General features: G+C 36.2%; 1 protein-coding gene across 5 annotated transcripts in view; it reads right to left on the reverse strand.

Moving 5' to 3' along the window:
• The window catches only part of RBBP8 (RB binding protein 8, endonuclease), a 110954-nt gene that overhangs the window by 34218 nt on the left and 60265 nt on the right, over positions 1-16471 (reverse strand). For all 5 annotated transcript variants that reach the window (XM_058692524.1, XM_058692523.1, XM_058692522.1 and 2 more), the window contains 2 exons: positions 12401-12467; positions 1001-1176 (listed from right to left, as the gene is read on the reverse strand). In XM_058692524.1, the coding sequence (XP_058548507.1) occupies positions 1001-1176; positions 12401-12467 (243 nt within the window). The remainder of the gene's footprint in view (positions 1-1000; positions 1177-12400; positions 12468-16471) is intronic.

Below are 16471 nucleotides of genomic sequence, written 5' to 3' on the forward strand. Positions count from 1 at the left end.
AGGTGTCAATTTTCCAATATCAAAGAATAAGATCTACTTATTATTTTAAAGGCATAGCTACTGCAAACAGTTTATTCTGAATTATGAAAACATCTCCAGAAGTATGTACACCACTTCCCTCCAAATGCTTTCCTTGTTATAAACAATTAGGGTTAAAAATAAAAGTCTTTGCCATTTACTCCAGATCAACATTAAAACAAATAATCACTGCATCGTATCACATGATAAATTTCAGGGCTACACGCAAAGGTAGTTCCCAAGTATTTAACAGAAATGGTAAATGGGCCTGGAATTAGAAATATGCCACTGATAAGCCATAAAGTTTATACTTTATAGAGCCATTTCTTGGTCACCATCAATCGCTACAAATTATAACAAAAATAGCCAGTTAAAACTACTGGTGGGAGTAGCTATACTTAACGCATGGGAAGTACAAAAGTTTATAGCCAAGAGGATCTTTATTTGAATTCTGATTCATCTACTTATTTGACAGGTGATCCTGAGTGAATTATTTAACCCCTCCAAAGAGTGTACCTTTCCTCATTATAAAATGAAGATGTTGACAGCTCCCTTCCAAGCTTGTCATATGAATTAAAATTTAGTAATAATGCATTCAAATCGCTCAGTGTATTATTACCTGGCACACAGGTGAAAATTAATGTTAAATTCCTTTCCCCTTTCCTTCTAATCCACTCAGATATATATATACCCAGGAATATTTTTTAAATAAAAGGAAAAAAGAAAAAAAAAACATGTACCACATTTATAAAATGCTGGATGTTTACATATTCAGATAAGCAATGAAGGCCTGTACATAATCTAGACAGAAAATGCCTTCCCAGTCACTTCACTAATGGAAGTTAAACTTACAGTTGTAATAGAAGCTCCCTGACTGATGACTATCTTCCTTCCACTAGATGGAATAACAGAAAAACTCACCATACAAAAGAATACTTTTTCATATGAAACCAGATAACTAAAATGAAACTCCAGTCCTTACCGTTTGTACACACAGACTGCTCCAGCTCAGTGTGTGCGTGTTCTATGTATCGGACATGGAGGTTCTCCTTTCTTCGTAGCCGGTTAATGCCAGAAAAGGAAAAGGCTGTTATTGGTGAATCTGGAATAACATTTTCCTCAGATTCAAGATCAGCTGCTTGATGCTGTTGATCATTCCTAGAGGAAAATAATGGCAAATGGAAAAAAAAAAAATTAATTCAACAAATATTTACTAAAACATCTCTACCTAGTATGGAGCTACAAAAGAACATAGGTATAAAGCTATGAGAGACGCAATTCCTTGCGTTTAATGTTCCAAATCTAAATATAAGGATTAGAGAAGTACTCAAATGATTAGAGTACCAGTTGGGGAATATTATTGTGAGAAGTGAAGTACAAAGTGTAGTTGGTGGTACCTTGAGGTAAAATTAAAAGAATCTCAAATGGCAGAGAAAATGAGCAGAGGATCCACACATCTGAGTAAAGGCACGCAATACTGGGTACTTGGTGTTAGAGGAGGGCAAGCTGAAACTACATGAAAAAGAGCCTTGATTAAGTGCATGCATAATTCAGAAAGCAAGAGGAAAAGAACTGATGAAGGTTTCACAGCATGGAAGTAACGTGACAATGTAGCAGCAAGACTGCAACACTGACTGGAACAGAAAGAAAGAAGGCAAGGAATCAATTAGGCAGTGGCTATAATGGTCCAGGCAAGAGTTTCTGTGGGTTTGAACTAGAATGTTGAGAATAGCTATGGAAAGGAAGGGACCAATATTAAACACTGGCAGAATTAACATGACTTGGCAAGTGACAAATAAGGGGTGATGAATAATACTAACACTGATAATATTATTGTTGGAGGTTTATACTGTTGGGTACTGTTCAAAGTGCTACGTGCATCAGTTTAATTACCACAATTGTAGGAGCTATTAATAGTACTCTCATTTTACAAACGAGAAAGTTAAATCACTTACTAAAATAGTAAGGAGCAGAAGCAGGATCTAAATCCCAGCAGCCAGATTCCCAGGACAGTACGGATAAACATTCAATATGTTATCCTTAGTACAGACTATGAGACGAATGACTGATCACAAGTAGGATTCAAACTTTGAGTTTCTACTGCTACTTCTATCCAGGCCCCCTTAGAGTCTACTCTCAACACATCAGTCAGAAAAGTCATATTAATACTTAGTCATATCATGTCACTCCTGATTAAAACCTGCCATATCTCCCCATTTCACTGGAAACACAAGCCAAAGCCCTATAAGTGATTCACAAGGTCCTACATGATCTCATTGTCTCCCTCCCCTACTACCTGGGATCTCTTTATACTATACTCCAATCACCCTCACTTCCTCAAGGTTCCTAAACATACCCAACTTGAGTTCTTTCTCTAGCTCTTCCTTCTGCTTGGAATGCTCATCCCTAGACATCACTTACTTAGTGATCTCATTTCCTTCAAGTCTTTGCTGAAGTTTTACTTTCTCATCAGTGCCTATCTTAAACATGCTATTTAAAACTGTACCCTCTTGGGACTCCTGAGTGGCTCAGTCAGTTAATTTTCCGACTCTTGGTTTCAGCTCAGGAGGAGTTCATGATCTCACAGTTCTTCAGAACGAGCCCTGCATTGGGCTCAGTGCAGAGCCTGCTTGGGAATCCTCTCTCCCCCTCCCCCACTCATGCTATCTTTCTCTCTGTGTCTCTCTCAAAAAAAAAAAGTGGGGGGTCTTAAAAAAAATTTGTAACCTCCTTCCCATACCTTAGGTACTCCTGTTGCTTGTTATTTTGCTATTTGCTTTATCCATGATATTTATGGCTTTTGAATATAGTATATAATTGACTTGTCTATTGCTCACCTGCCAGAATGTAAGCTCTAAGAGGATAAAGAATCTTTGGTTCATTGTTACATCAAGTGAACATGAGTAGGCACTTGGTATGTGCTCAATAAATATCTGTTGAATGAAGGAATATGAGAGATCCCCAGACTTCATTAGAAAAATAAATTTGTGTTGATTCAGGCATATGTTTTTGCCCAACTCAATTCAGGACCAATGGTACCTAAAGACTGGGTTTGGACTGAATTGTGGTTATTGAGTAAATAATTAATTTTTACTCAATTGAGTTTCCCATTACTGACTTTATTGACCATTTCTTACCAGTTGGTCAGGCATTTAGGCTTTATGTGACAAAACCAGTCTGTCTATTATACTCATTATCAATTTGTAGTACTATTTCCAAACAAAAAGTAATGAACATCTTATAACTATGACCAACAGAGATTAAAAAAAAAATTACAAGATTAATTACTCCTAACACAGATTTGTATCTTAATTTCCTGGGTAACACCAGTATTACTTGTGGTCTGTAATCCTATATTCTATACTGAGGAAAATCTTTAGAGCTAATATCTAATTTTTAACTGTCTTATTCTGGAAAAACAGAGTAAATTAAGGTCATATGAGAAAGACTTATAAATTAATGGAGTGTGAAACCTACCCAACCTTGCTTTAACTAATCACGTCAGAGGCTATCCACCTATTAGTCATGAAAATTCAACCTGGAACATGAATGAGTCATAAGAAACTGATTTCCTGGAACAGTCAATCTATAAGTAGCTGGGATCACAAAAGGAAAACAAAAACAAAACCCCAAAAAACCTAGAATTAATTAGAGGTGCAAACTAAGTAAACAAGTGCTGGCTTTATCCTCTTTTGCCATAAAAGGGGGGGAAAAAAACCCAAATAACTTCCATATATTAACAAAGTTTCTTCTTTAAAGCATTATATCTCACTCAGATTTTCTGAGAAACGTTAAAAAGTTCATGCCACAGCTTTAGTTAATTATATACACTGGTCATCTTTCTTCTTTCACTTTTCTAACAGCCCAAGAGTAAATTTTTGATTGTTTTATTTGTTGGCCTCCCCCCCTTAAATTCCTGTCACAACAACTTTAGTTGTTCTTTTTTTCTAAAGACCTATAAAAGTACAGAGTCTCCCTCTGTAAAGAGTCTACACAAGTTTTTAACATTCAGCTTTTTTCCTCTGAAGAACTTACAGCGAGTTAAAACATAATTTAAACTTAATGGAATAGTTATAGCCATTAAGTTCACTTAAACATTTTGGTTTTCAAAAAAAGGAAAAAGGTCTGTACGCTATAAACTATTGAGTCCAATATCTGGATCTTTTGGAAATAGTATAAGTTTATAATATGAATAATTCAAGTAAGACTAATTTTAGGGGCGCCTGGGTGGCTTAGTCAGTTGAGCATCCGACTTCGGCTCAGGTCATGATCTCACGGCTTGTGAGTTTGAGCCCCGTGTTGGGCTGTGTGCAGACAGCTCAGAGCCTAGAGCCTGCTTTGGATTCTGTTTCCCTGTCACTCTGACCCTTCCCCACTCATTCCCTCTCTCAAGAATAAACATTAAAAAATTGAAAGACTAATTTTCAAAAGTAGAGCTATTAAACCAGTTGTACTTAGGACCTGCTTAATTGAACATCTAGCTTTCTCAGGAAGGCATGTGACAGTGACTCTCTTGATACCATCTCATGAAGAGTGATAATGAAGGAAACGCCTCAGGGCTCCATCCTCAGGCAGATTTTATTTAACATTTTTTAAACAATACTTAATGGAATATTCACATTTGTAGAAGACATAAAGCAGAGAATGAAAGCTAACCTAACAGATGGCAGGAAAAAAATCAACACATGAAAGACCCCCAAAGTTGGAATAATGGGCCAAATCTAACAAAATAAAATAGAGCAGGAGATATGTGAGATTATAAACCTCAATGAACTGAATCAGAAGAGAGAGAATCCAGGCTCTGCCACCTACACAGGTAGATAACCTTCTGAGGCTGTTTTAGCACAAAATTATAGAAAGAGTATACAGTCTCTGAAGTGAGGTACACCTGGGTTCAAATGCTAGGTCTGACACAACTCACACTGTGTAAATCAGTTAACCTTTCTGAGCCTTAGTACCTTATCTATAAAGTATGGTACTGTACTCTCCTGCTTCTTTTTTGTAGGAAGGCTGTGAAAAGGAAGCAATATATATAAAGTCATAATCCAATGCCCAAATAGTATTTAATCAATAGTGCTCTTCTATTTATTTTTTAAAGATTCAAAAAAAAAGTTTATTTGTGCATTATATGCCAACAAATTGGGCAATCTGTAAAAAATGGGATAAATTCCTAGAAACATATAAACTAACAAAACTGAAACAGGAAGAAATAGGAAATTTGAACAGACCCATAACCAGTAAAGAAACTGAATCAGTTTATCAAAAATCTCCCAACAAAGAGTCCAGGGCTGGATGGCTTCCCAGGGGAATTCTACCAAACATTTAAAGAAGAGATAATACCTATTCTTTTGAAGCTATTGCAAAAAAAATAGAAATGGAAGGAAAACTTCTAAACTCATTCTATGAGGCCAGCATTACCTTGATTCCAAAACCAGACAAGACCCCACTAAAAAGAAATACAGACCAATTTCCGTGATGAACATGGATGCAAAAATTCTCAACAAGATACTAGCAAACTGGATCCAACAATACATTAAAAGAATTATTCACCACAATCAAGTGGGATTTTTTCCTGGGCTGCAGGGCTGGTTCAATATCTGCAAATCTATCAATGTGATAAATCACATTAATAAAAGAAAGGATAAGAACCACATGATCTTCTCAATAGATGCAGAAAAAGCATTTGACAAAACATAGCATCCTTTCTTGATAAAAACCCTCAAGAAGGTAGGGATAGAAAGAACATACCTTAACGTCATAAAAGCCATATACAAAAGACCCACAGCTAATATCATCCTCAATGGGGAAAAACTTGGAGCCTTTCCCCCTGAGATCAGGAACACAACAGGGATGTCCACTCTCACCACTGTTGTTGAACATAGTGTTGGGTGTCCTAGCCGAAGCAATCAGACAAGAAAAAGAAATAAAAGGCATCCAAACTGGCAAGGAAGAAGTAAAACTTTTACTCTTTGCAGATGACATGATACTCTATGTGGAATACCTGAAACACTCCATCAAAAAACTGCTAGAACTGATACATGAATCAGCAAAGTATAAAAAACCAATGTCATAAAACTAATGACAGAAATCAAATGCATTTCTATACACTAATAATGAAGCAGCCGAAAGAGAAATCAAGGAATCTATCCCATTTAAAATTGCACCAAAACCCATAAAATATCTAGGAATAAACCTAACCAAAGAGGTAAAAGATCTGTACACTGAAAACTATAGAAAGGTTATGAAAGAAACTGAAGAAGACACAAAGAAATGGAAAAACATTCCATGCTCATGGATTGGAAGAATAAATATTGTTAAAATGATGATACTACCCAAAGCAATCTATACATTCAATGTAATCTCTATCAAAGTAACACAAGCAGGGGCACCTGGGTGGCTCAGTCATTTGGGCACCCGACTTCAGCTCAGGTCATAATCTCACAGTTCATGAGTTCCAGCTCCTCATCAGGCTCTACAACTGCTGGTGTGGAGCCTGCTTGGGATTCTTGCTCTCTCTCCTTCTTGCTCTGCCCCTTCCCCACTTGTTCTCTCTCTCTCTCAAAATAAGTAAAATTTTAAAAATAATAAAAAAAATCACCAGCATTCTTCACAGAGCTAGAACAAACAATTCTAACACTTGTATGGAACCAGAGAAGACTCCAAATAGCCAAAGCAATCTTGAAAAAGAAATCCAAAGCTGGAAGCATCACAATTCTGGGCTTCAAGCTATTTTACAAGGCTGTAATCATCAAGACAGTATGGTACTGGCAAGAAACAGACACACAGATCAATGCAACAGAATAGAGAACCCAGAAATGGACCCATAAATATATGGCCAACTAATCTTCAGCAAAGCAGGAACGAATATCCAATGGAAAAAAGACAGTTTAGCAAATGGTGTTGGGAAAACTGGACATTGACATGCAAAAGAATGAACCTGGACCACTTTCTTACACCATACACAAAAATAAACTCAAAACGGATGAAAGACCTACATATAAGACAGGGAACCATAAAAATCCTAGAAGAGAAAACAGGCAACAACCTCTTTGACCTCAGCTTCAGCAACTTCTCACTGGACATGTCTGAGAAAGGGAAGGGAAGGGAGGCAAGGGAAACATGTCTGGAGGCATGTCTGGAGGCAAGGGAAACAAAAGCAAAAAAATGAACTGCTGTGACCTCATCAAGATAATAAACTTCTGCACAGTGAAGGAAACAATAAAACTAAAAGGCAACTGACGGAATGGGAGAAGGTATTTGCAAATGACCTATCAGATAAAGGGTTAGTATCCAAAATCTATAAAAACCTTATCAAACTCAACACCAAAAAACAAATAATCCAGTGAGGAAATGGGCAGAAGATGTGAACAGACACTTTTCCAAAGAAGACATCCGGATGGCCAACTGACACATGAAAAGATGCTCACCATCACTCGTCATCAGGGAATACAAATCAAAACCACAGTGAGATACCACCTCACACCTGTCAGAATGGCTAACAGCAACAACTCTGGCAACAACAGATGTTGGCGAGGATGTAGAGAGAGAGGATCTCTTTTGCACTGCTGCTGGGAATGCAGACTGGTGCAGCCACTCGAAAATAGTATGGAGGTTCCTCAAAAAATTAAAAACAGAACTTCGCTACGACCCAGCAATTGCACCACTAGGTATTTATCCAAGGCATACAGGTATGATGTTTTGAAGGGGCACATGCACCTCAATGTTTATAGCAGCGCTATCAACGATAGTCAAAGTATGGAAAGAGCCCAAACGTCCATCGATGGATGAATGGATAAAGAAGATGTGGTATATATATACAATGGAGTATCCTATGACCCAGCAATTACACTACCAGGTATTTATTCAAAGGATATAAAAATGCTGAATTGAAAGGGCATATGCCCCCAATGTTTACATATGCATTATCAACAATAGCCCAATTATGGAAAGAGCCCAAATGTCCATCAACTGACAAATGGATAAGGAAGATGTGGTGTGTGTGTGTGTGTGTGTGTGTGTGTGTGCGTGCACACACATACACACACAATGGAATATTACTTGGCAATCAAAAAGAATGAAATCTTGCCACTTGCAACGTCGATGAAACTGGAATGTATTATGCTAAGCAAAGTAAGTCAGAGAAAGATAAGTATCATATGATTTCACTCATATGTGGAATTTAAGAAACATAATAGACAAACATAGGGGAGGGAAAGAAAAATAAGATAAAAACAGAGAGGCAAGTCATAAGAGACTCTTAAATGCAGAGAGCAATTGAGGGTTGCTAGAGGGGTGTTGGGTGGGGAATGGACTAAATGGGTAATGGGCATTAAGGAGGGCACTTGCTGGGATGAGCACTGGTGTTGTACGTAAGTGATGAATCACCAAATTCTATTCCTAAAACCATTATTACACTATGTGTTAACTAACCTGGATTTAAATAAAATTAAAAAATAAAAATAAAATAAAACTAAGTTTATTTACGAGAGAGAGAGAGAGAGAGAAAGAGAGAGAGAGAGAGCGCAAGCATGAGCAGAGAAGAAGCAGAGAGATTGGGAGAAAGAGGATCCCAAGCAGGCCCCGTGCTGTCAGCACAGAGCCCAATGCAGGGCTTGAACTCATAAACCATGAGATCATGACCTAAGCTGAAACCAAAAGCCGGTTAAGCATCCAACTCTTGATTTTGGTTCAGATCATGATTTCGAGGTTTGTGGGTTTGAGCCCTACAATGGACTCTGCATTGACAGTGGAGAGCCTGCTTGAGATTCTCTCTTTCTTTCCCTCTCTGCTCCTCCCCCACTCACATGTGCACACACCCTCTCTCTCTCAAAATCAATAAATAAACTTAAAAAAAAAAAAAAAAAAGGAAAGATTTAAAAAATTAAAAAATAGGGGCACCTGGGTGGCTCAGTCGGTTAAACATACGATTTCAGCTCAGGTCATGATCTCACAATTTGTGGGTTCAAGCCCTGCATCGGGCTCTGTGTTGACAGCTTAGAGCCTGGAGCCTGCTTCAGACTCTGTGTCTCCTTCTCTCTCTGCCCCTCCCCTATTCGTGCTCTGTCTCTTCTTGTCTCTATCAAAAATAAATAAACATTAAAAAAATTTTTTTTAATAAAAAAATGAAAAATAATAATAAAATGAAGGAGTAGGCTAAACCCTGTAAGGTTTCTTCAACAACCTAATATGAAGCCATGACTCTGAAGTCCTGTATGTTTATCAAAAACAACACGTCTAGGGGTGCCTGGGTGGCTCAGTCGGTTGAGCGTCCGACTTTGACTCAGGTCATGATCTTGCAGTCTGTGAGTTCGAACCCCGCGTCAGGCTCTGTGCTGACAGCTCAGAACCTGGAACTGCTTCAGATTCTGCGTCTCCCTCTCTCTCTGCCCCTCCCCTGTTCATGCTCTGTCTCTCTCTGTATCAAAAATAAATAAACGTTAAAAAAATTTAAAACAACAACAACACGTCTACAATTAGATAGGGAAGACTTTGACTTAATGGTTCTAGTTGGCAGTAAACCCAATAAGGAACATCCAGGACTATTCACGTGTTTTGACCACATTAATTAGTGTAACTAAAAAGAGACAGAAAAATGGTGAGGGCAGTATTGCCCTATTGGTCATACAACACCTAGAATACTGAATTCTTAATTAAGATATTGACAAACTAAAACATTAAAAAGAAATGGTACTTTGAAGTTGTGAAGTAATGACGCCTGAATTAATGAACAGAGGATATTTACCTAAAGAAAAGACTCAGGAGGGCCCTGACAGTTCTCTTCATGAATGCAAAATAGAAGAGGGGGTAAAAGTTGTTCCAGATGCTCCCAGAAGGCAAAATTAGAATCAACAAATAACCTGTAAGTAGATTTATTTCTACACAAACTTAGAACTTCCTAAAACCTCACTAAAATTAAACAGGCTTGAGAGATTAAGCTTATGGTAGAGGTGTTCAAACAATGGCTATTTGTTAAAGAAGTTATATAAGGAATTCAATTTAGAAAAGTGTTGAATGAAATGAATCCTACAGTCCTTTAAGTGTATAGACTCCTTTGACCTTCACTGATTCAGCATATCCATTTCTCAAAACAAAAAGAACCATGACCTCAACATTTAGTTTAAGTATTTGTTGTTGGTGACTGGTAGTGTTGACTGTATGCATATATATGTATATACACACACAATTAACTTTATAACAGCAAATTTTTCCTGACTAATTTCTTACTACAGTGTCACTAAATAACTGTCCTACCATATAAGATATCTGTAACATCAAAACCAGCTTAGGTGAGTCAGGTTTTACTTCATTTAACAAGCAGAATATAAGTCAAACATTTTTTCTAAAGTTCAGATGTATTTCAGGCACTAACAGCATAAGGTTACAGTGGTTTAGGTAGTCAAAGAAAATACTTGCTATTTTTTTAAACTGTCAAGCAAAAGTAAATTTGTTTAAGGACAGCAAGCTACTTTGAAAATAAGTTGACTAATGAGAACAACTATCTTAAATTTCAGAACTGAAAGACATACTAGATAATAACCCCCTTCACTGATCTGATTAAGCCATGTCCGAAGTAAAACATGCATACCTTGAAGTTCATCTCTATGCTTAACCTTTACTATAATTTCAAACTTTAGCTTTTATTTTTCTAAGATGCCAGTGAGCTTCAACAGACAAATTTGACTTTCAGAATACTAAAAATAATTCTGAGTGAATCTAAATTTGTATTTCACGAGGTAAATGACATTATCTAATTTCAATTCACTTTATACACCTTGGTTTTGGAGGCATTCACTCTTTAATTCTGTATTAACCTCTGTATGTTCATTATCTTGTTTATCTTTGGTATTCATAAATATCAAGGCTGAGGTGTTCAAAATACCATAAGCTACCTGTAAATCACTTCACAGAACATTAATTAATTTAAGTCAACCATCACTTATCTGAAATCTTTGGAACCAGATGTGATTTGGAATTCAGATTTTTTTTATCATGAAGGGTAATACAGAGCATATACAGCTTATTATGTAATACCTCCAGTGGCACCTGAGGCATCATTCTGTAGTCAAACACACTGATATTTTCATAGCAAAGCATAGGAATGTTCAAATGAAGTGGGATAAATAAGGACTATAAATAGCATTCTGTGAATTAAGGTGAGGTTAAATTGTGAATAACATCCAAAAAAAAAACTTCTGAATTTTAGAATTTGAGTTTTAGAATCATGTATAAAAGATTGTGGATGTGTGTTCTAGCCTCAACATGCATGAGTAAAACTGGAAAGTGTTGACATTTTCATACATACATGTTTAATAATCTCAGTCTAATCCTATAGCCTTCTTTCCTCATCTATTATCTCCCCTCAAAATTCCCTTTGCTACCAATATTTGTGAACTGATTAACACTGGCGGAATATCAAAATCCTACTGAATATCCATTACTTAAAAGTATACGGATAAGAATGTTAATTCCACCTGTGAGATGTGTTTATACATAAGACAATAACTATTCTAAGCAAATTAATATGCTATACCTGCATAGTTTACCAAAGTTTATAGAGATGCCCACTCAAATACAATAGAAGATCTAAGAGCCCCATAAAAACCATTAAGACTATCCTGAATCCTAACTCTTAAAATATTTCACAAGTTTTATATAGATGGGAACTAAGAACTGGCCATATCTCAACCCTGTGACAGTCAGACCATACTCAGAAAAAGATTCTTTTTAAAGATACTGTTGAATAATGGAAAGAACAGTGAGTGGCCTTTAAGTCAAAAGATAGGAGTCTGAGTGATAGACTTAGTGAGACCATAGCACGTTATTTGACTTTTGTGAACTTCAGTTTCCCTCTCTATAAAGCAGAGATAATAAAACTACCTTAAAGAATCATAGTGAGGATTATTAGATATAAAAAACATGAAACACAGAATAAAAATTATTATTTTTATTCTTTAAGAGAAATGGGGGAGAGGAGCAGAAAAAGGAAGAAGTTCTCCAGGCCTGAGAAAGGTGTAAGAGGAAATAATTTATTCAGATTGCTTTTATGAAGCTTTTGGGTCAGGGCTTTGAAAAGGAAACAAATATTTATTTAAAATATAAATATTTCAAATAATTATAAAAACTAAAATGCTTTAAATTAAAACATTCTGATACTTTCTTTATATATACACTAACCTAAGAGATGCATACACTCTTCATATATACTCCCAAAACACAAATGAAAAGTGATTTTCTTCATATTATTGCAGAAAACTTTATAACTTTTTAAAATGAAATCTGCAACTCTTAATGCCTTTACAGTTTCTATAGCTAGGTATAATAAAGGAAGAAAAGTTGAGGGAAAATATTCAATTTGCTGCTGCAATTAAGGAAAAATACTTACTCGATTTTCTGTTGCAGCTGTTCAGAAAGCTTTTTATTTTCTTCCTGGAGAGTATTCTTTTCATTCACTTAAACATAACATGAAAAAGAAGCACACATTATAGCTATATTAACATGTATGTCAGGCTTTTTTAACAGTACCAGTAATTATGGAGAATTAGGATTTCTAATTCCAAGTCATAATGCTAGAGTTAACATTATTGTGCAAGATTATTGTTACTAGGCAGTGATTACTACATCTCATATTGTGCCAGTTCCATGTAACTGATTAACTGATAATTTTATTTTATGCTTGTGGGCAGAAAAGAAAAAGTACTTCATGTACTGGGGAATATAGGTTAATTATTCATACTAAGGTCAAGAGAGCATTCCATCTATTACTCAGTCTTACTAATTTCAAACACCATTTTAGTAAAGGACATTTATCTTGAAATAAATCTGATAACAAAAGTAAACCAACACTGAATAGCAGTGTAATTTTATAGCATAAGCAAATTTTCTTCCTTAGTTAATTATGGTATCAGTAATTTAAATATATCCATTGAAATAGTATTTGTTTCAATCTACCCTGACTAAATTTTCTTGTCCATGTTTATTGAATTTAGAAAGCAGAAATTCAATTTTAGACTATAATTTCTATTGTAGTCAGCACAAAATTTTTTATAAACCCTTGTGTGATGTCACTGCTTAAGCGTGTACTGCACTAGGAGGAATATCTAAAAGATCACAGTAAATAGAACTAATCTCTACAAAACAAAGCTAATCATATTCCAAAAATTTGGAGATACGAACAGTAATCTAAACATTAAGTGCAGTCCGATGAGAGACCGGATATTACATAAACACGTTCTATACAACTGAAAAGTGAGAAGGGCATTACAGAAGTACAGATAAAGCACTAAAAGAAATTCCAAGGAGAAAAAGGTTACTTTGGGCTCTTGAGTAGATGAGGAAGGGATTCATCAAGGAGAGGACAACTGAGCTGGACAGAGTGTTCTATGCAAAGAATTAATGGAACAAAGTTAGACAGAAAGAATGGGTATAATAAACGGTAGGAAACCTTCAAAAACAGTTAAGAAATCCGAACTTCATTTAATATTTTTTTGAGTTTATTTATTTATTTTGAGAGAGACAGAGACAGTGTGAGTGGGGAGGGGCAGAGAGAGAGGGAGACAGAGAATTCCAAGCAGTCTTTGCACTGTCAGTGCACAGTCTGATGCGGGGCTTGAACTCATAAAACCATGAGATCATGACCTGAGCTGAAACCAAGAGTTGGACACTTAAACAACTGGGTCACCCAGGCACCCCTCAACTTCATTTTAAAAGATTACCAGGTGTCATTTTTCATACATGAATGATGGGAAGACTGATTTGTCAGTATATACAGCACATACCAAAGCAGGGAAAAAAATGAAGTAAGAAATGAGTATCTGGACTAGAAATAGGAAGTGAGGACAGGTAGAAGAGATTTTACAGAGGCAGAATCAGTAGTTATTTGGCAACTCATCCTCTGTATGGTGAGAGTAGACAAAGATGGCCTTAAATTTCTAATTAAGATGGTTTACCTGACTCTCCCTCTCCAAATCCCAATGAAATGACAAAACAACTCTAAAAATAAGTCAGCTCCAATACTGAAAAGCCAGAATGGGTGTCACTAGCAGATCAGAACTTTGAAAAAATTCATGAATGATTTTAAAAATAGATAGCCTCAGACTGATGGTGAAATCCAACCAAAGAAAGGGACTTAAAAAAAAAAAAGTGAGCTTTTTCAGTAGAACCTCATGTTTATTCCAGTCTAGGCAGCAAGGCCCAGAAGTTGCTGAATGAGCAAATAAAGGGTAACTGATAGTTGCCCTTAGGCTAAAGGGGGATAGATTTCCACAAGTTTTAACACTGGAGAGTCCATTGTCTCCTAAGACAAGGAGATCAGGGCAATGCTCTCAATTAACTTTTGGTAATCAGGAGAGAGAAGTACTCCCATACCTAGAAGACCAACTATTCGCATACCCCACAGAAAACCTCTCCAGTCATGTTTCCTTCTCTCCCACCCTCTGCCATTGGAGTAGGGCTCCTGTAAATCAGAATCTGCATTTACTGTTAGCAAAGTAGGGATTCTTCCTCAAGCCAAGGAAATGAGACTGCATTTAACAAAATCACCAATTTAGAGACATCTATAGACAATCAAGAGCAAACAAACACATAAAAAAACTAACACAAAACAAAACAAAAAATCCAAAATTTTAAAAGAATTAAAAACCAGTCATGAGGCACTGGGATGGCTAAGTAGGTTGAGCGTCCAACTTTAGCTAAGATTGTGATCTGATGGTGTGTGAGTTCTAGCCCTGCATCAGGCTTGCTGCTGTCAGTGTGGAACCCACTTTGGATCCTCTGTCCCCCACTATCCCCCTTTCTCTTTGCCCCTTTCCTGCTCATGCTCTAAAACAAAACAAAACAAAACAAAACAAAACAAAACAAAACAAAACAAAACAAAAAAACAGTAATAAAAATTCTGGATAAGTAGTTTTAATATAAGAAACAAAAGATATCTGATAACATCTTCAGATTTCAAAGGGTGATAGATAGGTTCATTAAAAACAAGCAACAGGCTGCCATGAAAGAAACAAAGGTCATAAAAGTTAAAAGCAAAATAAATGGGATGAAAGTAGAAAAAATGTGACCGAATACAGAATTAATATCCATCTAAATGATTCTCCCAGAATTCAGCACAAGAGAATAAAATTACAAAATATTAAGAAAAATTAGGCAGCATGGGAAGACCCCAGCATCTTGCTAATCTGAGTTCCAGAAGAAGAAACAGAATGGAAAGGAACAAACATTAGGAATAAACAAACGAACAAACAAAACAGAAAAAAAAACTTCTTGGGCTAAGTGAACACTTTAGGGTGGGTAAGCGAATTAGATATACTGTTAGTGATCTTATTACAAAAACAAATAGATCGGGGTGCCTGGTTGGCTCAGTCCGTTGAACATCCGACTTCGGCTTCAGGTCATGATCTTGCGGTTTGCGGGTTCAAGTCCTGAGTCGGGCTCTGTGCTGACAGCTCAGAGCCTGGAGCCTGCTTCGAGTTCTGTGTCTCCCTCTCTATCTCTGCCCCTCACCCACTCATGCTCTCTGTCTCTCTCTCAAAAATGAATAAACATTAAAAAAACAAACAACTAGATCCTGCACAAAAACTTAATTTTTATTAAACTGCTGAACTCACAGGAAGAGAAATCCAAGGGACTCCCACATTACCTCCTTAATCATCAACAAAAAACAAAACAAAACAAAACTGTGAGCTAAAACACAAGCAGTATAGGTAAGCAGATGTTGGTACCAGCACTGGTAGGGGGACTGAAACTGAGATTTCCAGTTTAAGCCCAAACTCCTTTCCTAGCATGGAGCCAAAGTAACCCTCATTTACTTACCACTACAGTCAGCAGAAAGTAACTCATATGGATTCCCAAGTGTTTCAGATAATAGAATTATCTTACATAGTAATGAAATGTTAAAAGATTTAAATGGAATACCTAAAACTAACACACTAGAAGTGATAACAAAAAATGAGTAGGCAGACAAGACTGAAATAATTTGATCATCAATGAGAATAAAAGAATAAACTGAATGACACACACTGAATATATAAAATCCTATGTATTTATTTTACTCAAAAAAAAAAAAACCCAAAAAACAAAAAGAAACCCCCCACTCTCATCAAAAATAAAATGAAACATCACACATACATAAACACACACACCCTATTTGTCACCATTGCTGGTAACTATTACAAAAGATCTTACTCTGAAAACTGGCAATTAAAGGGAAAAAATTAAAGGGAAAAAATTAAATTAATAAAATTAAAATTAAGACCATGCCTTTCTAATAGGAACTATATTACATTCCAAGCTAATCAGCAGTCCCAACTGATAAGGGTGAAATCTTATTTACAGAAAAATGCCAGCTAATGAATGTAGAAAGAATAACAGAAATGAAAATTTGGCATTTTATAATCTCTAATTAAATAACTAATTCAGGCAAGGCTCACCAATGGATGCTAAAACCATTCAAGAA

This window comes from Neofelis nebulosa, chromosome 11, assembly GCF_028018385.1.
Source record: "Neofelis nebulosa isolate mNeoNeb1 chromosome 11, mNeoNeb1.pri, whole genome shotgun sequence".
NCBI lineage: Eukaryota > Metazoa > Chordata > Mammalia > Carnivora > Felidae > Neofelis > Neofelis nebulosa.